Source organism: Mus pahari, chromosome 2 (assembly GCF_900095145.1).
Source record: "Mus pahari chromosome 2, PAHARI_EIJ_v1.1, whole genome shotgun sequence".
NCBI classification, from domain to species: domain Eukaryota; kingdom Metazoa; phylum Chordata; class Mammalia; order Rodentia; family Muridae; genus Mus; species Mus pahari.
In genome coordinates this window covers 149,778,497-149,805,799 of record NC_034591.1, presented here as the reverse complement: position 1 = coordinate 149,805,799, position 27,303 = coordinate 149,778,497, and the positions used below count along the sequence as shown (strand labels likewise).

Genomic DNA, 27,303 nt, shown 5'->3' with positions numbered 1-27,303 from the left:
GAAAAGCATCAAGGGTGATTATGCTAGTCCTAGTTCAGGACGCACGAATTAACCTCTCCTAAATGGAAAACGCTGCGAGGGGGGTAGGACAGGGCAAAAAAGGAAAAAAGAAAAAAAAGCACCGTAGTTTCTTCACTTATTTCGACCGGCAGGTCAGAGAAGAGGGCTTGCACTCCTTGGAATCCCTAGCAAACACGGTTACCAAAGTGTGAAAATTTTGCAAAGGCGAGGGCCCTTGCTAGCAAACTGCAGCCCGATGCTCCCCAATGTCCTGGCGGGGTGCCAGGGGACGTGAGGCACACTGGTATCTACGGCAGGTGTTTCGTGAGTGCTCGCGTGGACTTCTGAACTGAGACTGGGCGGCGAGACTACGTGCGGCGACAAGCAGGCGGCGGCGGCCAGCTCAGGACTTACCTTGCTGTCATCCATCTCCGCAGACAGGCCGGCCCGGCCCGACGCCCTCCCGGCCCTCCCCCTCCTTAGCCGGCCAGGCCCGGCCCCCGCCCCGGGGAAGTAGGGGATATGGCTCTGACTGCCTCCTCCTTCGCCTAACAGTTCGCTTCCCTGAAGCCACAGTCACGGGGACCCGGACCAGTTCAGGAATGGCAGAGCGGACCCTGGAGGCTGCCCCAGGCACCTCCCCGCTCGGCCACCGCCTCCTCCTCCCGCCCCATGACAGGCTCCCGGCGTGTTTACAGACGCACTGGCAAGCGGCCCAACCCGAGGGGGGCGGGGCTCTGCGGGCAGCTGGGCCCCCTCGGCCGCCATAGCACAGTGGCATTTTGGGATTTGTAGTTTCTTCTTGCGTGGTCTCTTCGCGACCGACTGGAAAAGGAACTACAACACCCATGTAGCCTCCGTTGCTCGAGCTGTTTTCCTGGGGCCCAGCAGCGCCCAGGAGGCGGGCCCGAATCAAGGCGGAACTATTTCCTACAACACTTAGTTTTAATAATGTTTTGGTTGCGGAGGGCCCGGATCTTCCAGAGAAGGGAGACTGTTCGAGGCTCTGCGGAGGCCGAGCTGGAGGTGGAGAACTGGAAAACCCTCTTCTGGAAAGCTAGGACAAATGCTTTGCCTTCTCCCCACCCCTGACGGCCCACGGTAAAGTGGGGCAGATGCTTTGGGAAACAACTGGGCAGTTCTTCAGAACATGAAACACAAGAATTAATTACCATATAACCACTTCTAGGTATGCAGTCAAAAGACACGGAGCCACACAACCACACAAAAGCGTGTACACAAATGTTATCTCGTATCCGCAAGATTCAGTACTCAAAAAGTGAGACCGTGGTGGCTCACGTCTTTTCATCCCAACACTCAGAAGGCAGAGGCAGCCTGGTCTCCAGAGCGCATTCTAGGAGAGTCAGGGCGGGTATACAGAACGAACAAACAAATACAGGACAGTGAAACGGGTACACTCTATCATATGAATAAGCTTTGAATAAAATGTTAGGCGCCAGACACCAAAGGCCACATGTTGTATGATCCAGTTTATAAGGAAATGTCCAGAACTGGCACAACTAAAAAGACCAGTCCGTTAGTTGTTGCCAAATGCTGGGACTGAGGAATGTCAAGGAAGGGGAGGAATTTTGGTTTTTTTTGCATGAAAATGTTCTGAGTTGATTTTGCTGATGGCTGCACCACCATCCTGTGAATAGGCTAAAAAAAAAAAAAAAAAAAAACCCTACTGAACACTTGGGAACTGGCCGAAGATTGTAATTTTTATCTGTTAACTTCTGAAAAGCCTTGAGCTCATACTTCACAAACACATTGAAAGTACCCTTTCCGAAATCCAACTGAAGCAGCGTTCCAGGAATGAGTAGTAAATATGCAGGATGTATGGTTACATTTGTATTCTAGTTGTGTGTATGTGGGACCTTTTGAGCTTAGAATATGTAGACCAGGCTGCCCTCACACTTGTGCTATTCCCCCGCCTCTGGCTCCCAAATGCTGTTGTAATGGGTATTTTCTGCAATGTCTGGCATAATAAAACATACTCTTAAAAAAAAAAAAAAAGATTTGAAATGTTTATGTGTATCGGTGTGTTGTATGCACTTCTGTCTGTTCAAGTGCCTGTAGTACCCATGGAGGTCAGAAGAGGGTGCCAGATTTCTTGGAACAGGAGTTATTGATGGTTGTGGTCCACTATGAGGGGCTTAGGAATTGAACCCAGGGTCTTCGGAAAGAGCAGCCAGTGCTCTTAACCACTGTGACATCTCTCCAGGTCCCCATAAGATGTACTTTTATTTTTAAAAAGGGATTCTTTGATTTTCAATAATAAGTGGGTGGTCTCTCACCTGGCAACTCTCAACTAAGGTTAAAGTGGGAAGGTTGAGTGGTCTGTGTTAGAGCTGTCAGAAGTCAGGAGAACTGGAGCTGAGTCACTTTTCCCCCCGTTTACCTCATACTCAGACCCTAAGATTAGAAACAGGTCTGGCAGGCTGGCCCTACTGTGTCATTCCAGCTGGCATTCCCAGTGACGACAGGGACACCTAGTGCCCTTTCTAATGGTTAAGGAAGCAAAAGCCTGAGTAGAGACCAGAGAAATGGCTCAGCAGGTAAAGGCACTTGTTGCCAGGCCTGGTGGTCTGAGCTTGATCCCTGGGAACTACAAGATGGAAGGACAAAGTTATGCAAATTATCCTCTGACTCACACACACACACACACACACACACACACACACACACACCTTGTGTAGGGTGGCTTTCCATCTCAGAGCAGATTCTTCTGTTATAGAAACTGATTTTGCCAACATCCCCCCCCCCTAAAAAAAAAACAAAAACCTAAAACCAAAACATTGAGTCTCTGCATGGGCTTTTACAGTGGCTCAACATCAGTGGTATAGCTCAGTTGGTAGAGAAACATGTGAAGTACTGAGTTTGTGCCCAAGACCACATATAAACCAAGTATTGTAGCACAGAGTTAGAGGCCACCCTGGGGTACGCAAGGCCTACATTAGGAGGAAGAGGAGGAGGAGGAGGGAGAGAGGGAGGGAGGGAGGCTGACAAGAACCTGGGATGGTATTACCATCATGCAGAAATCCCAACACTCAGGAGGCTGAGGCAGAAGGTGTTCCACAAATTTGAGGTCCTCCTGGGATACATAGTGAATTTAAGGCCCATTTGAGATTTAATTAAGGGCCATACAAACCCTGTCTCAGAGAAAACAAACAAACAAAAGAGAGAAAGATGGCCATGAAACCCACTGTGTTAATCTCTCACAGTGCGAGTTTCTGCATGTCGGTTTTTATTTGTTTATTGAGACAGGACACCTCACTGTGTAGCCCAGGCTAGAGCTGCATTTGTTTCCCCAGTCTCCTGAGCTGTGGGATTCCGGGCATGTGCTACCATGTCTGGTTCCACAATGTGTTTTTCTCATGTTTTGTATTGCCGGGCATCAAATTCATAGCCCAAGAGCAAGACAAGTGCTCTACGCTGAAATCTTAACTGTTCCACCTTCTGAACCGTGCGTGTGACTGAACATCCTGAATGTGGACTCCCAGGGGCCATCCAGACATGGCCGTTCATGAATTATTTTCCTCTGGCCTACCTTTAGAGAATGGACAGTGTGTTCTGAGTGTTAAGATGTTAATTTGTAGCATGGTTTACACAATGAATTTGTACATTGTTCAAACCATGGTCGAGGGGAGAAAGGAAAGGGAAAAATACTATTCAACAATTAAAAAAAAAAAAGTCTGGACTGAAGAGAGGAAGGGGGTGGAATGAGATTAGGAGAGGAGGCGATGGAACGAAGTCTAACCTTCTCAGAGAAGCCCTGAGCTGGGGGAACAGTGCAGCATTCTGCATTGGGGAATGCTGTGCCTATTGAGATACAAATCTGGCACTGAACAACAGGGTACTATTACTGCTGGTGTGCTGGTGTTCCGAGGTGCTGGAGGAAAAGTGGGCGGGTCGTGTGACATTCATGAAATGCTTGAGGTGAACTCACTGCTCAAGTATTAGTCCCGTTTTGTTTTGCGGGTGGTCCCCCCCAAGTTATTTGTCAGAGAAGTATTCCTCTCACTCGTTATTTCCTAAATGTTTATAGCTTTTTTTTTTTCAGTGATGCTTTAAAATATTCTGTCTCAAAAGTCCGTTGGTGTTGTAAAGGCGTTTGGCAACGTGCCTTGCCCATTTTAGCCTACTCAAAAAAATATGCCTACATTTACATAGCAAAGCACCAACTTAACTCTGCGTTAGTTAGAAGTTCTGAGACAGGGGTCTGAAGGGCTGTGTTCAGAGTGAGCGACTAACTTGACTTCTAGCTTTCAGAAGGAACATAAGAAAGAGAGGAGGAAAGAAAGAAGGAAGGGAGGAGGAGGAGGGAGAGAGGGAAGGAGAGAGGCTGATAAGAACCTGGGATGGTATTACCATCATGCAGAAATCTCAACACTCAGGAGGCTGAGGCAGAAGGTGTACCACAAATTTGAGGTCCTCCTGGGGTACATAGTGAATTTAAGGCCCATTTGAGATTTAATTATATTGAAATCCTGTGTCAAAAGCTAGGTTTAGTCGTGTGTACTTGGGAGGCGGGAGGATTGCCACAAAGATCATACCACTCTTTCTACATAGCTAATTCCAAGCCAGTCAAGGCTATAATCAAGGGACTCAAAAAAATAAAAAAAATAAAAAAAAAAAGAAAGAAAAGAAAAAGAAAAACAAACAAACAACAACAATAACAAAAAACCAAACATACAGGAACTGGAGAGATGGTCCAGTGAGTAGGGAGCTCACTGAGCATGATGGGACCTCAGCTCGGATCCCAGCCCCTATAGAAAAGCCAGGTACAGTCGGGTGGGTCTGCAACCCCAATGCTGCTGTCTTAGGGTCTCCATTGCTCTGATGAAACACCATGATCACAGCTCCTCGGGGAGGGGTGGGTTTATTGTGCTCACAGTTCCATATAACAGTTCATCATCAGAACCAGTGAGGAGAAGAACTCAAGCAGGGCAGGAACCTGGAGGTGGGAGCTGACGCAGAGGCCATGGAGGGGTGCTGCTCACTGGCTTGCTCTCCATGGCTTGTTCAGCCTGCTTTCTTATAGAATCCAGGACCACCAGCCCAGGGATGGCCCCTCCCCCATTGATCACTAATTAAGAAAATGCTTTAGGCAGAGCTTATAGAGACGTTTTCTCAATGGAGGCTCCCTCCTCTCTGATGTCTCTAGCTTGTGTGAAGTTGACATAAAACTGTCCAGCATAGCTGTGCAGGCAGGAAATGACAGAGCCCAGAGGCTCACTGGGTCATTAACCTAACCACATTGGCATATTCCTGGTCCAGTGAGAGACCCTGTCTCAAGAATAAGGTAGAGATCAATTGAAAAAGATACAGGTGGCCCTTATTTGAAGAGACAATAGGACAGTTATTTAGGTGATAAGCAACTGTTCAAAACTGTAGTAGTCTGTTTAAGAGAAGGCTGGCCAGAACAGTGGTCAGATACCTTCTTTGACAGTGTATAGGGGTGGGGTGGAACATTTATTTACTGTGGTGGGAATTTAAACTTGTGCAAACACTATGGAAATCAGTATGGAAGTTCCTCAAACAACTGAAAAAGGAACTACCACATGGCCCATCTGCACTTCTTAGGTTATATACTTGAGGCCCTATGTCACCACACCATAGAGACACTTACACATCTATGCCTATAGATGCTATTTACAACAGCCAAGAAGTGGACAGCCCAGCGTTCTGTCAGCTGGCAAATGGCAAAGAAGATATGTGTATATTCACAATGGCACTTTATGTAGCCACGAGTGTAAATGAAACCATGGCACCTGCAGGACGGTGGATACAAGTGGAACTGATGTTAAGAAAAATGAGCCAAACAGCACATTTCACTTTGCTCAGATGTAGAAAGCGTGTGTGTGTGTGTGTGTGTGTGTGTGTGTGTGTGTGTGTGTGTAAGTCACAAAAGTGGAAGTGCTGGAGATAGCTCAGAGGTTACCATCACCAGCTGCTCTTCCCTAGGACCCGTGTTCAATCCCCACCACCCATATGATGGCTCACAACTCTGTAACTCCAGTCCCAGGGGTCCTACACCTTCTTGCTTCTGTAGACACTGTGAAGATGTGGTGGACAGACATAATTGCAGGCAAACACCCATACACATGAAAATAAAAAAGAAAATAGTTAATCTTCTCTCTCTCTCTCTCTCTCCCTCCTTCCTCCCCCCCCCCCTTTCTGAGACAGGGTTTCACGTTGCCACAGGATATCCTGGAGTTCATTCAGTAGCTGTGGATGAACCTGAAGTTCTGATCCTCCTGCCTCCACATCCTGTGGTGTGATAGCGGGTGTAGGCCACCAGGCCTGGTGGATACTGTGCTGAGGAATCTAACCCAGACCTTCATGAATTCTAAGCAAGCTGTCTACCAGCTGGGATGCAACCCCTGCTCAGCCTTTCCCATTGTCACAGGGAAATGTTAATTAAAATTTACTGTTGGAGTCAGGTGTGGTAGCTCGCACCTGTAAGTCCTGCACTTGGAAGTCTGAGGCCTGATGCTCACCAAGAGTTTGTAGTGGGTTGGTGCTATGGTATGAGATGCTGTCTCAAAAACAGACCAACCACAACAATAGAAACTGCGTGTAGTGGCACACACCCTTAATCCTAACACTGGAGAGACAGAGGGAGTCAGATCTCTGTGTGTTCAAGCCCAGCTTGGTTCAAATAGTGCATTGTAAGGCTAGCCAGAGTCCACAGTGAGGCCTGAGACTAACAATGAGACTCTGTCTCATAAACAAAACCAATAAACAAGAGCAAATAAATTTTTATGGCTGGAGGAATAGCTCAGTGATTAAGAACACTTCCTACTATTCCAGATGACTGGAGGTCAGTTCCCAACACCCAGGTCAAGGGGTTCATAGTCACCTGTGACTAGTTCCGTGGTTCTCAACCTTCCTAATGCTGAGACCCTTTAGTACAGTTCTTTGTGTCATGGTGACCCACAACCATGAAATCATTTCGTATCTACTTCATCACTGTAATTTTCTACATCTATGAATTGTAATATAAATATCTGAAATACAGGATATTTGACATGTGATTCCCCCAAAGTGGTCTCAACCCACAGGTTGAGAAGTGCTGCACTAGATCCGGGGAGAACCTTACGCCCTCTGCTGGCCTCTGCAGGCATTGCGCACACGGCACACATTCCTATAAACACCTGAACTTAAGTAAAAATAAAATCTTTAAAACTTTATCTCTGGGACCCTATAGACACAGGTATGGCCATAAATACACGTTAACAGAACTATACTATTTTATAACATTACAAGTATTTAGGTTTTTCTGTTTGAGGTGACACATTAATCACATACTTGTGCTTCGACGTTTTGTTTTCCTCTTGCGAGATTAGCTTGTCAAGCCGGTGCTTTGCCACTGGGGTGTCTCCCCAGCCACAGGGATTTTTTTTTTTTTTTTTTTTTTGGTTTTTCGAGACAGGGTTTCTCTGTATAGCCTTGGTTGTCCTGGAACTCACTTTGTAGACCAGGCTGACCTCAAACTCAGAAATCCTCCTGCCTCTGCCTCCTGAGTGCTGGGATTAAAGGCGTGCGCCACCACACCTGGCAGGGATTTTTTTTTTTTAAAGCATATTTTTAGTTTCTTTAACTTAGAAAGGCTTCTCTGGTGTATATAAGATTTCTGTGCTGGGGCTGGGTACAGTGGCACAGGTTGTAAGCCTAGCACTCAGGAGCCCAAGAAGGAAGACTGCTACCATCTCAAGAGCAGCCAGAGCTACAGTAATAACATGACACACCAGGCATGTTAACACATCTGTGGGAGGGGAAGGCAGAAGGTCGAGGTTAAGGCCAGCCTGGGCTACATAACATTATAGTCTAGCCTGGACTTCATGAGACCCTATTTTAAAAAATATTTCTGCTCTAGTATATATCTTCAAATAGTCTTCAAATAGTATATATTCTTCAAATTCCACTGATTCATAGAGTTATTCCCAAAATATCTTTGTAAAACTGAAGGTATTTTACTTTGTCTTCTCTGGTTAATTCAGTGACACCCGAAGAGTATAAAGCCCATGTGTCCCCCAGAATCTCTGTGTTAGAATTGTCTCTTTGGAATGGAGCCATCGCTATGTGGGACCTCACCTGTCTGATATATGACCTGTATTTGTTTGTTTGAGCAAGTCCTCACTGTGTAGTCTAGACTGACTTTTAAACTCACAAACCTTCTGTCTCAGCCATCTGACTGGAGGATGGCAAGTACGAGCCATCACCTCAGGCCTAACACATCATTCTGTCACCACGAGTAGTCTTTTGTTAAAGGGCATAAGTTGTTTAGCTAACACCATCACTAAGTGACAGTATAAGTCTGTTCAGCTGCCAGGTTCATTTCTGTCATCCAAGGGGGCTGGGAGTTAGTTCAGTGATAGAATGCTTACCCAGTAAATGCAAGGTTCTGGGTTTGGTCCTCAGCTCTGGAAAAAAGAGAAAAAAAAAAAAGTCATCCAAGTCATTAACGATTACACTTTTGCTTGCTAGATGAGATAGCCTTGGAAAGTTTGCGTTCCAAGATGATCTCCCATGGGCTTCAGATGGCACCCTTTCATGCTTGTTTAATAATCTGACCCATGCTAAAATCTTTCCTCATTGTGGATGCTTTTTTTAAAAAAATTATTTATTTTATGTTTATACGAGTACAGTGTAGCTGTGAGGTTGTGATCCATCATGTGGTTGCTGAGAATTTGAATTCAGGACCTCTGCTCACTCCGGTCAGCCCCACTTGTTCCAGTCTAAAGATTTATTTATTGTTATATCTAAGTGCACTGTAGCTGTCTTCAGACACACCGGAAAAGGCCATCGGATCTCATTACTGATGGTTGTGAGCCACCATGTACCAGTACCTTTGGAAGGTGCTCTTAACCACTGAGCCATCTCTCTCCAGTCCTGTGGATGGTTTTTATAAACTCAGTCATACCTGTCCAAGACGAATGGCACTGTTTTGCACAGGTCTTTCTAACGGCTAAACCTTATTGCTGAAGATATAGCACACATTGGTTGCAGGGCATGAAGAGATCAATGAAGGACTGACCTGAAAACTTTTTCCCCGCTGGTCAGTTTTCACAGTTCTGGAAGATACTAGGCGGCCTCACCAGGGAAGAAAAGTCCTCAGTGGATTTACCCAGCAGTGGGCCCTGCATATTAACAGTGCCAACCTGCCAGGCAAGTTGGGCCTACCTGTGCAATAGCGGCATAGCTACTGTGGGGATAACCAACTGTTTCCTGCTTAGATTTGAGGAAGAAATTCTCTCTAGAGGAGTCAATCCATGCCTGGTACTATGGTCTAGAGCTCATGGCTACAGAGGAACCTCTACTGTTACTTGCTAAATGGACATGCTGTCAAACTGCCTTCTAAAATATTTACATTTATAGCCATACATTAGTGCTGCTGATTACTGGTCAAAGTGCTGAGGATAAGGGACTGTTGAGAGCTCACCCCTAAATGGGACGTTTATATCAATCCTACAACCCCTCCTCCCACAACTCAAGGACTGTCAAAGAAGATGGGGCAGAATTAACACAGGAGTCAAAGGCCAGGGAGGAGTGTTGTGAAATGCTTTTGTGGGCATGGCACAGCTATGGCACTCATGAGCTCACAACAGCTGTGCTTACCAGCACAAGACCTGCATGAGATCAAGTCAGTCAACATTCCAGTCTGGAGGGGATAGGAGTTCACCAGGCTTTCCCACAGCCGAGGAACTATTGGCAATCCACAAGTGCAATTGATGAGCGGGAGAGTCATTTTTCTTTAGGAGTGTGTTACGTTACCCAGGCTCCAGTGGCAGTGCTAACCAGATTCACTAGGCTCTAAAAAAGACAGGAAGGTAGGAAGAGAAACTATTAGGGAAACCCAAAGGAGTAGCAGTGGGCATTTCTGTTGGATACAAACAAGATACATTGTATACATGTTTGAAATTGTCAACTTGTCCAAGAATAAATTTAAAATATTCAAAACATACTCAACACACATTCACAACAAATGCACACATAGAGAGAACGGTCTTAGTGCAATATGATGATGTAATCTCAGAGCTCAGAAAGTAGAAACAGGACGATCAAGAGCAGCCTTGACTGCATGAGACCCTGTCTCAAAACACTCGAGTTAAATCATAGGATTCTGCCACCCACCCAGTGGACTTTCCCTCACTGCTCTCCCTAGGGTGCTCACCTGAACTGTTGCTGCTGCATCTCTTCATGTGACGGATGAGTCATGGCTTTGCTAGTCTGATTTGTTTGTTTTTATAGTACTGGTGGTTGAACAAGAGCTTTGTACATGCTACGCAAGCTGTTCCAACTGAGCTACGTTCTCAGCCTTTTTGTTTGTTTTGAATCTAAGAATGAAGAATCTAGCTCTTTTACTCTCTCTTGCTCTCCCCTTCTCCCCTGCCCCCTCTCACTGGCTTTCTCTCTTTTATTCTTTCTCATTCTGTAGACGAGTGGCCTTGAACTCACAGAGATCCTAGGATTAAAGGCCTGTACCGAAGCACATACTTTCTATAGCCAGTAAAATTAGTTTCTTTTTGTTCTTTAGTTATTCAAATAGCCACCATGTTTCCCTAATAAGAGAGTATAGTCAGAACTAATTAGTTCTGCTACAGGGCTCATTTCGTAATACAGAATGAGGTTTTATTTATTTATTTATCTATTTATTTAGAACAGGGTTTCATGACATCTTGGCTGACCTTGAACCTGCTATGTATCTGAGGATGACGTTGGGCTCCTGGTTATTTTGTGTCTGAATGATGACACAGCACCTAGCTTAACAGGAATTTTAAAGTGTGTGTATGCGTGTGTATGTGCGTGTATGTGTATGCATGTGTGTGTGTGTGTGTGTGTGTGTGTGTGCACGTGTGTGGGTGTGCATGTGTGCTCCTATGTGAGGGTGTTTATGTGGACTTCAGAGGACACCCTCTGGTATAAGTGCTTGATTTCAGCTGGCTTGAGCTAGGGCCTCTTGTTTGCTGTTTCATATGCTAGGTGAGCTGCTCCATGGGCTTACCAGGATCCCCCTGTTGCTTCTTCCCATCCCCCTGTAGGAGCTCCAGGATGACCTAGCTTGTGTCAAGTTGAATAAAACTTAAATATGCTTAAGCACTTTCTCATCTCCCCAGCCGTCCATCTCCTTTATAAACTGTCTTGATGCTGGGGAAGGAACCCAGGCTTATATGTGTAGATAACACTCTACCTCAGTGTGACATTGCAGCCCCTGACATTGTGCTTCTTTATTCTTTATTGTTGTTGTTTGTTTTTTTCTAGACAAGGTTTCTCTGTGTGGCCCTGGCTGGCCTGGAACTCACTTTGTTTTTTTGTTTTTGTTTTTGTTTGTTTGGTTTTGCAAGACAGGGTTTCTCTGTGTAGCCCTGGCCTGGAACTCACTCTGTAGACCAGGCTGGCATCGAACTCAGAAATCTGCCTGCCTCTGCCTCCCAAGTGCTGGGATTAAAGGCGTGCGCCACCACTGCCAGGCTAGAACTCACTTTGTAAAGACCAAGAGGCCCTTGAACTCAGACGTCTCTGCCTTCTGAGTCCTGGGGTTAGAGGCCTGCACGATATGCTCGGCTCCTTGTTAATTTTAAGAGAATAGGTTGCTGGGAATTATTCTTTCCATAATTCTTAAAGTGTATCTCTAGCTTGCTTAGCTTTATCTTGAAAACCTCCAGGCTCTGGCATGTCTCCTTAATTGGCACCCTTTCTCAATCAGCATGGAATGTGTTGACCTTCTTCATTCTGTTCATGCAGATGAAGACCTACTACCTGCTTCTTACCTGTCTGCCCAGTTCTAGCTTCCAGAGGACAGATGGTACCTCCTTTTCATCAGTACTCATTCCTCCCTGCCCTAGCTCATCCCACACTGCAGGGTCCTAAGCACGGTGGGGGTGTGGGCTAACTACCCTTGCTTGGCTTTTCCAGTTATATCGTGCATTTCTGCCCCACCAACTTCCCTTGTTTCTACCCCTCAATTTGGATGTTTGGCTCTCCTGGCTGCCCAGCTCCTCTGCTCTGCCACACCCATGCATGAGACAAACTTCTGGAAGTTTCACTAGCTGCCTGCAGGGTATCTAGGTCCCCAGCCAGCCCTAGGCATTTGTCTTTGTTTCCACAGGTGCTATTGATAAGCATGGGTCATTTGTGGGGAGTAGGGAGGAGGCTGTGTCAGACTTAGACCCTCTTGGGTACCCTTCCAGGGAGCTGCCTTCCCAGCTTCTCCTTTTCAGAGCCTCCAGCAGACAGGTGGTCTTTCCACTGGTAGTAAATTCCTGGGTATTTTTACCCAGTGCTCCATAAACAAAAAGACACTGTTATTAGAAATGTCACTGTAACCAGGCATATGACTCATTTTCCCCATTAATCATTTTGCCAAAGAAAACAAGTTGCCATCCAAGCTTGTTTGGAGAGATGCTTGCTATGCGAAGGGAAGAAAGTTCAAGCATCTGCCTGGAGGCCCCTGTCAAGACTGGAATGACATATAGCCGGTGCTCTGGTGCGTCTGAAAGCAACCCCTTCCCTGTGCAAGCTGGTGCTAGCTGTAAAGTCCACGCTGAACGAGTCCATGCAGGAATCTCAGTGCCAAAGCCTTGGAGAGTGAGGCCCTTCCACAGGGACTGGGAGTTAAAGAGAGGTGCAGCTTATACTAGCTTGCCTCCGTATCAAGAAGTGTCATCACTACAAAGACATCTTCCAGGGCAGGCAAGGTGGCTCAGGGAGTCAAGGTGTGTGCTGCCAAGCCTGATGACCCAAGCTGGTTCTCTCTGACCTACATGGTGGAAAGAAAGAACTGATTCCGAAAGTTGTCTTCTGACTTCCATATGTGCACTAGAGACTGGGGGAGGAGGGGATGGGGGTGGGAAAGGGAAGAAAGGGATAGGGAGAGAGAGAGAGAGAGAGAGAGAGAGAGAGAGAGAGAGAGAGAATATATAAATACATATGCATGTACACCCACACCAATAGCTGAACACTAAACTAAACTGGGTCTCTACCCTCAAGGAGCTATAGTGGGGATGTATAGATTTCCTTACATTCTTATAAATGAGTATTTCATGAGTAGCTGCAGGATAGTGTGTTACGATGGATAATACAGCATGAAGAAACTAGAGAGGAAACATGGCAAGTTCAAAAAAGGAATACAAGTTTGGTTTGTTTGTTTGTTTGTTTTTTCAAGCAGGTAGGTATAGAAATATTTGTAAAGTCACAGTGGACTGAAATAGAGTGGGGAGTCCCAAACAAGTAGGTTAGGGTGTGGCAGGCATCCAGAGGTAAAATCAGTCAGGAGCTAAGGGCAAAGAAGTGGGCAAGCGACCAGTGAGGAAGCACTTTGATGGCCAGCTTAGGAGAGTGTGCGTGGTTTGGGAGCTACGGTGGAATCAATCCTTTCACGTGTACCCAGCATTCCATGTTTTACTCAGGGCAATTTTTTAAATTATGTTTGAGCGTGTGTATGATGGTTTAGTATACAGAAACAAATGCTAAAGAGTGAGGGCCTGCTATATATTAACCTCTTCGATAACCCATGCCTGTGCCGGAACTCTGATGTAGGTCTCACCCAGGCCAATGACTTGCTTCCTGCCAGGCACTCTCTGTCCCACGGGCGCAATAAATCACAAAGTAGATACTGAGACAGCTCCCCAGATAAACAGTATGGCACCTGACAGTGCCCAATATGTGTTTCCAGACATCTGCTTAGCTCTCCCTTCACCTAGAATTATCACCTACTCTATTGTAATGTCCCTGAAAAGGAACAGGAACAGTGTGTGTGTCTGTGTCCTTGTGTGATGGAAGTAGAACCTAGGGCCTGGGCAAGCCAGGCAAAAGCCCTCAGTCACTGAGCTACACTATAGTCATTTTGGGTGGGTGGGAGACTGAAGGAAGAGTCTCCAGGGTGGCCTCAGATTCAGTATGTGGCTGACTTTGGATTCTTGATACCCCATATCTGCTTCTCAAGGGTTGGGATTACAGACACATACCATTATTCGAAGCTTCTGACTTTGTGTTTTTTGTTTTTTTTGTTTTTGTTTTTGTTTTTTGTTTTTTTGTTTTTTGTTTTTTTTTTTTTGGTTTTTCGAGACAGGGTTTCTCTGTTCAGCCCTGGCTGTCCTGGAACTCACTTTGTAGACCAGGCTGGCCTCGAACTCAGAAATCTGCCTGCCTCTGCCTCCCGAGTGCTGGGTGGGTGTACGCCACCACGCCCAGCCTGACTTTGTGTTTAGTCAATCATATATATTAGATACTGTCCTGAATCTGTTGGGTGGAACACCATGTGTTCCCTTTTATTCCTTTTAGAATTCCTGCCTTCCTTTGTTTTAATATAAACATATAGAATTTAAATTATATATCTCTGTTCTTGTGTGAATTTGTGTATAAGATAGAGTCCTAGTGGAAGAATTTCTTGATCATATACAGCAGAGTTCTGCAAATATTGCTTTTTTTGCTTTATTTAGGTTCATTTTATTATCTTGTGTGTGAGTTTTTTGCTTGCATGTATGTAAGTACATACTTGTATACATGTATGTATGTATGTATGATGTAAGTACATTTCTGTGGTTACCTGGTCAGAAGAGGGTGTCAGGTCCCCTGAGACTGAAGTTACAGAGGATTGTCAGCACCCACATAGGTGTTGAAGATGGAACCTGGGTCCTCTGCAAGGGCATCAAGTATAAACTAGGTGTTATGGAGAATGCCTAAAGTCCTAGTATTTGGTAGACGTGGCAGCTGGTCTCTGAGTTCAGGATCAGCCTGGTCTACAAAATGAGTTCCAGGACAGCTAGACCTTGTCTTGGGAGTCTGGGAAAGAGCATCTAGTGCTTTTAACCACTGGGCAAACTCTCCAGTCTGCTCTTTTCTCTTATCTGCATTAGTGATATGTTCTTTCACCAATATCCGTACAGTTCCCCATACGCTTATCCATGTTTGTGGAAGGAGTATTCCAGTTTTTGTGACTGGGTCTTGAGTAGCCAGGTTGCCCTTGAACTCACTATGTATTCAGGATTGACTTATAATATTTCTGCCTCGAGCTGGGCGTGGTGGCGCACGCCTTTGATTCCAGCACTTGGGAGGCAGAGGCAGGCGAATTTCTGAGTTCAAGGCCAGCCTGGTCTACAAAGTGAGTTTCAGGACAGCCAAGGCTATACAGAGAAACCCTGTCTCGAAAAACAAAAAAACAAAAAACAACAACAACAAAAAAACCTATTTCTGCCTCTACCTCCCAAGTGCCAGGGTCCCAGGCCTGCTCTGTGTACCATGTCTGCTTAATGTGGTGCTGAGGGAACCCAGGGCTTTGTGCATGCTGGGCAGGCTTGCCAATTCTACCAACCCAGCTACACAGCTACATCTCCAACCCAGAAATCTATATCTTTTTTTTTTTTTTTTGGTTTTTCGAGACAGGGTTTCACTCTGTAGCCCTGGCTGGCCTGGAACTCAGAAATCCACCTGCCTCTGCCTCCTGAGTGCTGGGATCAAAGGGCGTGCGCCACCACCGCCTGGCTCAGAAATCTATATCTTTTTTTTTTTTAAAGATTTATTTATTTATTATATGTAAGTACACTGTAGCTATCTTCAGACACTCCAGAAGAGTGAGTCAGATCTTGTTAAGGATGGTTGTGAGCCACCATGTGGTTGCTGGGATTTGAACTCTGCACGTTTGGAAGAGCAGTCGGGTGCTCTTACCCGCTGAGCCATCTCACCAGCCCCCAGAAATCTATATCTTAAAGTCATGCTTATTAACAATCCCTCCATGGAGATGGAATCTTATGTTTTACTCAGAGAAAGACTTTTCCATCACAAGGTTATGCTCAGAGACTATACATAAATTGTTCCGTTTCAATAACTTTATAATTTCATTTTTATAGTTAAGTGTTTACCTGGCATTTATTTATTTACTTACTTATTTTGAGATATGGTTGTGCTATTTATCTTAGGTTAGTCTTGAACTCGCTATGTAGCCTAGGTTGGACTTGAATTTGTAACAACCCTCCTGCTTAGTTTTTCAGAGTGCTGAATTTATTTTTTTCAAAGAGAAAAAAAAGTACAGATTTGCTATCCATCTGCTTTTAAATTTTTTTCACGATAACACTCTGTGAATATTCTTCCTACAGATTTAGAACGGAACACACTGCCCTGCACATACTAGACAGATGCTTTGCTGCTGGGGCACCCACCAGCCCTGGGATGCTCCTTTTATTATAAATCGATTCTGTTGGTCTGTGAGTCCATTTGTGGATGGATTGTCTGTCTTGCCCTGTCTGGGTTTGTCTGTAACAGCTGTTTTAATTAGTGTACTTTCAGAAGATATTTTGAAATCTGATGGAACTAATTTCCTTTCATCATTCTCTTCTTGTTTATATTTCCAGATGGTCTATACTCATATTCTAATATAAAATTTAATTGTATGCTTGTTTGATCAGAGTTACAATGGCTACTAAGACAATTTCATGACTCATAACGGCCAGTACCATTTTGCATGTTGTTTTCGTTCCCATTATTACAGTGTAAACATTCTTAATGAGACTTTTAGTCATTCCTGTTTTTCTGATTTGTTTACAATTATTACAAGTCCTTGTGCTTCCTCCGAGTAAACGATTGGCTGAAAACCGCTGGGGACGGTGCTCTCCTGTTGACTCAGCCACCATACTGAGCCTTCTCAGGTGCCCAAGAGCAGGTGGCACAGTGCCCATCAATATGGCTGTGAAACCTTACATTTGTCCTGGGTTTCATCCCACAGTCCCAGGCACGTCAGGGTTCTGCAGGCAATCTTGCTTGACTACTTTCCCTCTCTGTACTCTCTCCCATCTATACATGTGGTTCAAAGAAGCAAATTTTCAGCCTTACAAAAAAAAATACGAAGGAAAACATTTAGAATCTTAGTAACTGCAGATTTGGCTAAATTCTATTGCATGTGTGGCTTATCACAGACTATGACTCTGCTGTCTGTCTTGGCCTCCCACTTACTGAAGTTCACACAAGCCTTTTGGAACATGTGTGAGTCACAAGTAGGGGCTTCAGAAATGAAAAGACCAAAAAATAAATAATGAACCTGCAATTAAAGCCAGAAGGAACTGATCAGGAGCTGGATGCCAAGCTCCGTCCTTGCTCCTCCTCCTCCTCCTCCTTCCCACCCCCAGCCTCTCCAGACATCAAGGGTCAGAGCTAGCAGTCCTCTCCACAGAACTTACCAAGAGAACAGTTTAATTAGGCTCTAATTCCTAACTCTCTATCCACCTTGAAGCTTAAGGTAAGTGCTCCCGCACTTTAGCTCTTTTTACTTCAGGTGAGTGCTATTTATTTTAATGCCAACCACTGGAGTGGTGGAAAAGAGGAACCAGTAGATCTATGATGAACCAGTAAAAACGCTCAGGCCAGATAGCCTGAAGTACACAGTGCCTCAGTGCAGAGTGGCAGAGAGAGAGATCCTGCCTCAAAAGCAAGGTGGAGGGAAAAGAAAGAACTGACTTTCTCACAAACACTGGGTATGTGCACACATGTACACACTTCAAAAATAAATAAACTGAAAAAAGTAAAAACAAAACAAACAAACAAACAAAAGGCTGTAAGAGAAAAAGACCAAGTGCCATCTAAAGGCAGACCTATTAGAATCACCTCTGACACTCAACAGAGACTCTAAAAACAAGGAGGGCCTGGGCAGATGTCTTGGCGTCTCTGAGAGACCACAGATGCCAAATTGTCAATCACCATAGATGGACAAAACAAGATATTCTATGACAAAACCAAATTTAAACAGAATCTATCCACAAATCCATCCTTACAGAAGACACTAGAAGGAAAACTCCAACACAAGAAAGTTAACTACACCCAAGAAAAGAAATAATTCCACATCAGCAAAACCAAAAGAAGGGAAGTGCACAAAATTGGAAAATATAAAAGAAATGGAGAATGTTTTGTAAGACTGAATAAGCAATCTAAGTAGGCCTATAAACCATAAGTATGTATACGTAGTCATCAAAAGTCTCTCAATCGCTGGGCGTGGTGGCGCACGTCTTTAATCCCAGCACTCGGGAGGCAGAGGCAGGCAGATTTCTGAGTTCGAGGCCAGCCTGGTCTACAAGGTGAGTTCCAGGACAGCCAGGGCTACACAGAGAAACCCTTTCTTTTTCTTTTTTTTTTTGTTTGGTTTTTCAAGACAGGGTTTCTCTGTGTAGCCCTGGCTGTCCTGGAACTCACTCTGTAGACCAGGCTGGCCTTGAACTCAGAAATCTGCCTGCCTCTGCCCCCCGAGTTCTGGGATTAAAGGCGTGCGCCACCACACCCGGCCCGAGAAACCCTTTCTTGAAAAACCCAAAATTAATAATAATAATAATAATAATAAAATAAAAAATAAAAGTGGAAAAAAAAATAAAGGCACGTGTGCCATCATCCTTTGGCACATACCAAATTCTTGATCACCTAGGGTCACATAGAGAAAAGCTGTCTCAAAAATCAAGTGATTATACACTGGAGAGAAAGCTCAGCAGTTAAGGCCACTGGCTTCTCTTCCAGAAAACCCTGGTTCGATTCCCAGTATCCACATGGAGGCTCACAACCATATATAACTACAATTCCAGGGGATCTGATGCCTTCTTTTGATCTCCACAGACACCAGGCATGCAAGTACTTCTCAGGCACAATATGCTGGCAAAACACCCATACATACACAGAAATTTTTAAAAAAGATGTTTTTAAATGATTATGCTGGACTTGTATGACTATGAGGTATAGCCGGCTATCTTGTTCAGTCATAAATGATCTCCTTCCTGGCTCTCTGCCAGTATGCCTTAGAGAGATTTTCTGAATTGGGCCAGGGATAGCATTAAATCATCTTTGGACTGGGGTCTATATGAACTCTGGATTGATGGTAGCCATGCTGAATCTGAAATAGGATTGACATAGGCACAAAGGCAGAGGGAAAGAAGACATTAAGGCATTCCAGGGAAAGGGAGAGGCTTGAGCATGGCCTTGCAGAAATGGTGCTGTATTTCTTTGTATTGTTAAATGCCAGGAACTAGGTGTGAGAGGTAACGCTGGAGAAGCAGGAGTGGCTGGGTGCTAGGGGTCCTGGTAGACTGTTACTGAGGACTTGGGGTTTAGCCTGAAAACACTTGAAAGGATTTTAAGCAGATGGGTGACAGCAGTACCCGGAAGAGTCCCAGATATACTTCATAATGATGGCCCTACCAAAAGTATGAAGCAGTTTTGAAACTAGTCTAGCTAATAGAAGCAAAAGCAGGTGAGATTCTTTGTCATCTATACACTAGAGGATTGTGATCGTTCATAAGAGTGACCACCCATTTCTGAATTGGGCTCCCATAGTTGGGTTTTTGTAATGGAAGGGTGGTCCCATTGTAAGGGAACTGAGGCTGACAGGAGATGTTAAGTGAATGCTATTGTCTAGGTCAGTGATGACAGCGTTGTGAAGTGAGCTAGTTGTTATTGAAGACAAACCCAGCATATTTACTTGAAGAGACAGAATGACTTAGAGACATCAGTGAGAAGAGCGTAACAGGAACGCCCCCTTGTGTGTTCTGAAACTTGTCGTGGCTTCTTGCCAAGGCCATTGATGATGATGATGATGATGATGATGAGAAGGAGGAGGAGGAGGAGGAGGAAGAGGAAGAGGAGAAAGTGTTTTGAGGACATGTATGTAAGTGTTCTGTATCCATGACTTGGCCCTTTGAGGCCAGATGAGAGCACTACCGAATGTTTGTAAGCCAACATGTGCGTGCTGGGAATTGAACCCTGGTTCTCTCTAAGAGTAACAAGTGCTCTTAACCATCTCTTTGGCCTTTTGTTTTCTTACATTTGAGGGAGAGAAGAGTTGAATCCTTGGAGCTGGAATTACGCAGGCAGTTGTGATGCTTGAGGTGGGTGCTATACTGGGTTGTACCTGGGTCTTCTGGAAGAGCAACAAGTGCTCTTACCACTGAGCCAACTCTGCAGCCCCTTCTGATTCTTAAAGAATGCTGTATTACCGAGTCAGCAGGGACGGTGAGCCAAGGCTGTCTCTGAGGAATGAGGAACAGTGGTGGGCAGAGTTACCTGTAATGTTTTATTTTCTGTATATGAGTACACTGTAGCTGTACTGATGGTTGTGAGCCATCACGTGGTTGCTGGGAATGAAGGTAGCTTGTCCCAGTCGGCCCCACTCATTTTCCTTATTTATTTTATGTATATGAAAATACAATAGATGTCTTCAGACTAGAAGAGGGTGTCAGGTCTCGTTACAGATGGTTGTGAGCCACCATGTGGTTGCTGGGATTTGAACTTAGGAAGAGCAGGAAGTGCTCTTAACCGCTGAGCCATCTGTCTAGCCGAGTTCCTTTAGTCTTAAAGAGCTCCCTTACCTCAGCAGTGTGATCTAAGACCCTTCCTTATCAACTCTTCTCCCTCCCATGCTCCTTTCCTCCCATCCTTGATTCTATGATTCATAAGGATCAGACCTACTTCCTGATACAGTGGCTCTCTGAGGGAACCTGGACTAATACATAATAGTGGGTGAGGTTTTGGCCTCTGGAGTTGTTGCAGATAGCCCTGGGGCTAATTACATTTGATGTTAATTCTGTTCTCCTGTGAGGGGTTGAGAACAAGGAAGGAGTCAGCACTCAGGTGATTTCCTGTAAACCTTCTTTCCACCTTAATTTCTAAAGGAGAGCTGATGATTGGGCAGATAAAGGAAAGGTGGAGCTGAAGGTGGGGAGAAGAAGAAGGAGAAAATGGAAGAGGAAGAGGATGCAGAGGAGGAGGAAGAAGGAAGAGAAAAACGAAGCAGAAGTCCATGGCCTGGAGAAACCGCAAATTCTAAGGGGGCTCATAGATGTGGAAGATGGTAGTGTAGTGGTAGATCTGCCCAGTCTAGGCGCACAGCATGTATTCATATTAATTGAGTTGTGTTTTCATTGCCGGGGCATATTTGGGTTGGAGATTTACCACAATGTGGAGTCACAATAATTTGGTGGGAATCAAGATCTATCTACCCTTGGTATGTGAGTTAAATCAAGCAAGAAATGTGACCTGTTAAATATAGTGCTCAGCTAGAGACGTGTGTGGTTTGTAGTTTATTCAACATTCATAAAGCCTTGGCTTTGAATCCCAGCACTGCTGAAACTGGATACAGTTGGTGCATGGCTATAATTTCAACACTTGGGAAATAGAAGCAGGAGGATCAGAAGTTCAAGGCTATCCTTGGCTACTGTGATGGTTTGTATATACTTGGCCCAGGGAGTAGCACTATTAGAAGGTGTGGCCTTGTTGGAGTAGGTGTATCACTGGGGTGTGTGTGTGTGTGTGTGTGTGTGTGTATGCCCCCCCCCCCCTACAGGGTTTCTCTGTGTAGCCCTGGCTGTCCTGGAACTCACTTTGTAGACCAGGCTGGTCTCAAACTGAGAAGTCTGCCTGCCTCTGCCTTCCAAGTGCTCTCTGGCTCTTCATGCTGCCTCTTCCTGCTGGCCTTATTCTGCATTTGACTTAAGCGTTTTGTCAAATCCTTTCCGGGTTTCCATTTTATTTCGGTGGATTTTGAAGACGGGTCACCACTCTCATTCAGATGAAATACTTTGGAGAGAAATTTATTTTCAAAGTAAGGATTTTCATCAAAATAAAAATCTATTCTGTAACCTGATTTAATGTCTTCAAATCCTGTCACTTCAACTCTGGTCAAATAATGCAGAGCCTCCTCGCCCTCCTCCCCAAGCAGTGCAGACACTTGCGGATGGTTGACAAATGTTACCCCAAAATTTGGGATTTTGGCGATCAATTCTGACCTCTTCTGAAAAAATGATTGGTGGCGTTTGTTATATTTTTGTTCTACTTTCAAAATTTCCTCACTGGCTTGTTCATTAAGTCTGTCTATTTCATTTTGTACTTCATCAATATGTTCAATTGCTTCTTGCTATTCTTTTTCTCCCTTCGGCAGGCTGGGAGAGGCCGACTTGTTCTCCAGCTTCGGGGCAGCAGCTGGTCTGGGTTTCTTGGGCTGAGGCAGGATCACAGATTGCCACTTGGGGTCAAGGCGCGCGAGGGAGGTGGATGGGAGATAGAGCCCAGAGCCCTGATGTTCACAGCAGGAAGAAACTCACAGGAACTCGAGACCTTGTTTACACACACACACACACACACACACACACACACACACACACACAAAGGCTGGGGGAAGAGTTGAGAGTAGAATATTTGCCTACTATAAATGGGACCTTATGTTTAACTCTTTTTTAAAATCATGAAAATTTTGAGGCTTAAATTAGTAACGTTCGCCAGCCTGGTCTACAAAGTGAGTTCCAGGACAGCCAGGTCTACACAGAGAAACCCTGTCTCGAAAAACCAAAAAAAAAAAAAAAAAAAAAAAATTTAGTAACGTTCATAAAGTGCTCGGCAGAGTATCCAGAACACAATGAGTACTTGATAAATATCAGCCACTTTTACTAGATATGAAGAATGAAGAAACAGGAGTTAGAGATTAGGTGTTGAGCTGTTTGCAATATATAATATCACCCGTTTTAATTGTTTCTTTGCATGTACCAGATATCCTTGAGGTGTGAAGAGATTAGGAAGTCCCTTTTGTCCTACTTCTGAAATTCTTGACATCTCCAGGTTTTATGACTCATGGAAAATAAACTATTAACTTATAAACTAAACAAGAAATACATACATAAATCCTCCAGGGCTGGTAACGTGGTTGGTATGCAAGCAAGAAGACCTTAGTTTGGCCCCAGCACCCATGTAAATACAGCTTGATTCGGAGTGTGCACCTGCCATTCTGGTGCTGGAGAGTGCCAGCAGGAGGTACTGGGGCTTGTTGACCATTACTATAGACAAACTCATGGGCTCCGTGTTTGGTGAGAGACCAATAAAAAAAAAAGAGTGGAAAGTGATGAAGAAAGGTAAGTGTTAACAAAACACCCATGGAAGGAGTTACAGAGACAAAGTTTGGAGCTAAGACGAAAGGATGGACCATCCAGAGACTGCCCCACCTGGGGATCCATCCCAAAATCAGCCACCAAACCCAGACAATATTGCATATGCCAGCAAGATTTTGCTAAAAGGACCTCTTGTGAGGCTACGTCAGTGCCTGGCAAATACAGAAGTGGATGCTCATCATCATCTATAGGATAGAACACAGGGCCCCCAATGGAGGAGCTAGAGAAAGTACCCAAGGAGCTGAAGGGGTCTGCAACCCTATAAGTGGAACAACAATATGAACTAACCAGTACCTCCAGAGCTTGTGTCTCTAGCTGCATATGTAGCAGAAGATGGCCTAGTTGGCCATCATTGGGAAGAGAGGCCCCCTAGGTCTTGCAAACGTTATATGCCCCAGTACAGGGGAATGCCAGTGGCAAGAAGTGGGAGTGGGTGGGTAGGGGAGCAGGGCAGGGGGAAAGATATAGGGAACTTTCGGGATAGCTTTTGAAATGTAAATAAAGAAAATGTCTAATAAAATTTTTAAAAAAAGAAAAAAAGAGTAAAAAAAAAAGAAAGGTGTTTCTTAACCTCTGACTTTCATGTGCAAAACGTGTGCATGCACACGAGCTCACCTCCACCCCAGAGTCTGGAGTTCTAGAAGGTAGCTTTTTAATGACACTTCAGTCACCCCTACTTCCTACAGGAATATTCCTTTCTTTGCCATGTGAAAAGAAAATCAGCCACCCTTAAAAAACTAGGCAAGTGGAATTCTTTTTGTTTTGTTTTGTTTTTTTGAGACAGGGTTTCTCTGTGTAGCCCTGGCTGTCCTAGAACTTACTTTTTATACAGGCTGGCCTTGAACTCAGGAATTCGCCTGCCTCTACCTCCAAAGTGCTGGGATTAAAGGTGTGTGCCACCACGCCAGGCTGAGTGGAATTCTAAGTTAAATCATTTTCATAAATAAAAACTTAAAAGGTCTGTGTGGAAGGGGGAGAAGGGTTCTGGAGAAATGGCTCAGAGGTTGAGAGTACTGGCTACTTTTCCACTGGAGCCCAGTTAAATTCCCAGCACTCACATAGTGGCTCACAATAATCCCTAACTCCAGTTCTGGGAGATTATATGTCTTTTTCTGGCCTCCATGGGCAATGTATGAACAGGGTATACAGATATACATGCAGGCAAAACACTGATACACATAAAATAAAAATAAAAACTTTTTGGAGAGAATGCTTTAGCTATTAACATGAGATTGCAGCATTCTATAAAGTATACACTACAAGTGATTTTTCTCTTTTCTCAAAAAAATGTTAGTAAAATTAAGATGTTCCAAATTCAACTCTAGACAGAAATATGGAGTTAAAACTGACAAAATGGAATTGAAAAGGAAAATATAAGCTGAACAAAAATTTAAGAAATGTATTGATGGGAAAAAATGATCCAAGCAGTGATTTATATGAAAAATATTATGGGTTTTAGGTTAGCCACCAGTCCCACCAGAGCCAAGGGTGCAATTTTAGCTCATAGAAAAATAAATGTACTCTAGTCTAATAATGAGAAACTTATTTTCCTCTCCTGCTAAGTTAGGGCTATCATAGATGATTTGCAAACTCCTTTTAGAAGTATAATTCTATATCTAGAAGTTTTAAACTTGCAGGAGGCAGGAGAATCGCTTGAAGTATAGCCTTATCTACATAACCCAGGCTACATGAGCACCTGACTGTGGAAAAGAAGACCCACAGGAAAAATATGTCGATTTCATGAAAGCTGGTTTGTCTGCTTAACTTTATAGTGTTGGGGACCGGGAGGGTCTGTTTGTGATGCCCTGACCTTAGATCCTATCCAAATGAACGTAGTAATGATGAACAGCCTTCCTTACATCTATTTCATACCATGGGAAGCATCGCAGAAAACTACTTTTCTTGATTGATGAGCTGGAGCGACCAGTTTTTCCTGAGGTTTGTCTGATACATACATTTTTGATGAGCTGACCTGTCATTTCACTGTCTTGCATTAGCCTTGCAAGACCAATCCCAAGCCAACTGGCTGCCTGTTGACATTTGGTAATCAAGGATTTCAGAGGAAGGCATCAAGGTTGACGTGAGGCAATACTGGAAAGGCCTAGAGAGGCCTGGTATTCAGGGTCCTCAATTATGCCTTGCCAGAAGAAGGTTGAGGGCGGGCATAGATCCGAGCCTTGGCCACAGGGTAATAGGCTGGCTGACATGGTTTGTGGGTAACCAGTGAGCCTCCTCACTTCACCAAGGCTGTTCCTAGTCCCTTCTAAACTATAAACTGGCATTTTCAAACATTATAAACATCTTGTATGAAAAAGACTGTAAAAGAGACCAAATCTTTGGGGAAAGCTTCAATAAAAATAGAATTCTAGACTATTAACCCAGCGTCTTTATCTAGCTGACAAAAATTTGTAGGTTGGGTCAGAAAGTCTGTCTCTCCTTGTTCCCTTGTGAGCAAACCAGTCAACAGCCCTGGGCCCCATTTCCTTACTTCAGGATGAGGAGGAACCCATCTTGCTACTTCAAGACTGGAGGAATATATTGAGGCTGTCATGGTTTGTGGAGGACCTTGACTTAGAGGTGAGTTACATGGACTGCGGGGAAGAAGCCTTGATATGGGTTTGGAGGTGACCTCTGTGATGTCAGTCAGAGGGTGGGGCCTCAAACCTTAAAGGACACATCCAAAAGGCAACAAGCGGGAGCTGAGGTCACAGGACTCCCACTTCTTGTCTTAGGCAAGTCCCTTCTAGGTGTTGGCTGAAGTGCTTAGTCACTTTCTTAATTCTGTCAGGCACAAGAGGTCACAGAGGGTGGGGTACCGGCCAATGTGTCATGGTCCTAATGCTCTGAGAAGAAATGGACAGGGAGGAAAAAAATCAGGAGTTGAGTTGAGTTATTTTATTTTATTATATTGTATTTTGAGCCAGGGTGCCACCGTTTTGAGACAGTGTTCTTAAACTTGTGATCCCCCTGCCTCAGTCTCATGTTCCAGGATTCCAGGTGAGTACCACCACACCCAGCTTCACAAGAAGAGTCTTTATAGCAAGTTATTGCCAACTGATGGCCCTGTTTTCTTTCCAGATTAAAAACCCAAAGGAGCCAAGGACAGCTGAGCCTCAGCCTCGCAGGCCCTTTCACTCCCTCAGTGCCACAGCTGCCAGCTCCAGTAAGGAAAGAAAAAATGTTTTAAAGTTTTTCTCATGTAGCCTAGGTTGCCCCCAAACTTGACACATAGCAAAGACTAGAACTCCTGACCCTCCTCTAAGGCTGCCTCTACTTCCCAAAGGCTAGGAATTTAAATATGCAACCCCACACTTGGTGGAAGGAAGGTCTTTAATGAAGAGCACAAGTGGAAGAGATGCTAAAATTCAAGTTTTCATAGAAGATTTAAGGGGATACTTACATTGGGGGAGAGATTGTTATTTTAGGTCTTCGTAAGTGTACAGTGGTAAGGCCGTTTCTGATGACTCCAGGTCTGTCCTTGTTCTGAGGTCTACTACCCGTTCTCTTATGGGAGAAAGTTCCAGATCATTCTGTAGGGCCCATCCGAGAAGCTGCGTTCAGCTCCTCTAGGAAATACCCTAGATTACCAGAAACACAGGAAGTTCTGCCGTCATGGCTCCTCTCCCTGCCGTCTTTTGCCACTGTGTGTGTCTTTCGTCTTCATCTGTTTGACTCTGACTACTAGTCTTGATTGTTGTGCGCTGACTTTTGGCTCATTCCAACCTTTTTTTATTTTTAATTACCTTTTAGACAGGATCTCCTGTCACTCAGGTTGGCCTCAGACTTGCTATGTAGAAAGTACTGACCTTGAGGGGGTTTTTATAAAGGTTTAAGAAATCTTTTTATTTTCTGTGTGTGGATGTTTTGTCTTCACGTGTGTCTGAGCACCATGTGTGTGCAGTGCCCTCAGATGGAAAAAAAAGGACACTAGGTTCCCTGGAACTGGAGTTACAGGTGATTATCAGTGGCCCTGGGGTGCTGGTGGGATTCGAACCCAGGTCCTTTGGAAAGAAGAATAGCTGAGCCATCTCTCCAGCCCTGACACTGAGCTCTTGGTTATTCAGGCTCCACCTCCCCAGCTCCTGGATTATAGGCATTAGCCAACACGGCCAGTTTATGGCAGGGACTGAACCCTAGGCTTGGTGTCTGCCGGGCAAACTCTGCAAATGAGCTGTAGCCCCGGCTGCCACTGAAACCTTTCCTCCTTCACGGGCCTTTTTTGGTCAACTGTGGTCAATACTGTAGCTGTCTTCAGACACTCCAGAAGAAGGCATCAGATCTTCTCATTACAGATGGTTGTGAGCCATCATGTGGTTGCTGGGATTTGAACTCAGGACCTTTGGAAGAGCAGTCAGTGCTCTTAACCGCTGAGCCATCTCTCCACACACCCTCCCCC

At 44.7% G+C, this 27,303-nt stretch overlaps 1 protein-coding gene and 1 pseudogene across 1 annotated transcript in view; both read right to left on the bottom strand.

Moving 5' to 3' along the window:
• Crebl2 (cAMP responsive element binding protein like 2) overlaps positions 1-673 on the bottom strand; it is a 29,314-nt gene extending 28,641 nt beyond the window's left edge. Inside the window, exon 1 of the mRNA XM_021191633.2 lies at positions 415-673. Within this exon, the coding sequence (XP_021047292.1) occupies positions 415-429 (15 nt within the window). The 5' untranslated portion in view covers positions 430-673. The remainder of the gene's footprint in view (positions 1-414) is intronic.
• LOC115063405 lies at positions 577-26,521 on the bottom strand (annotated as a pseudogene).
• Positions 26,522-27,303: the final 782 nt, after the last annotated feature.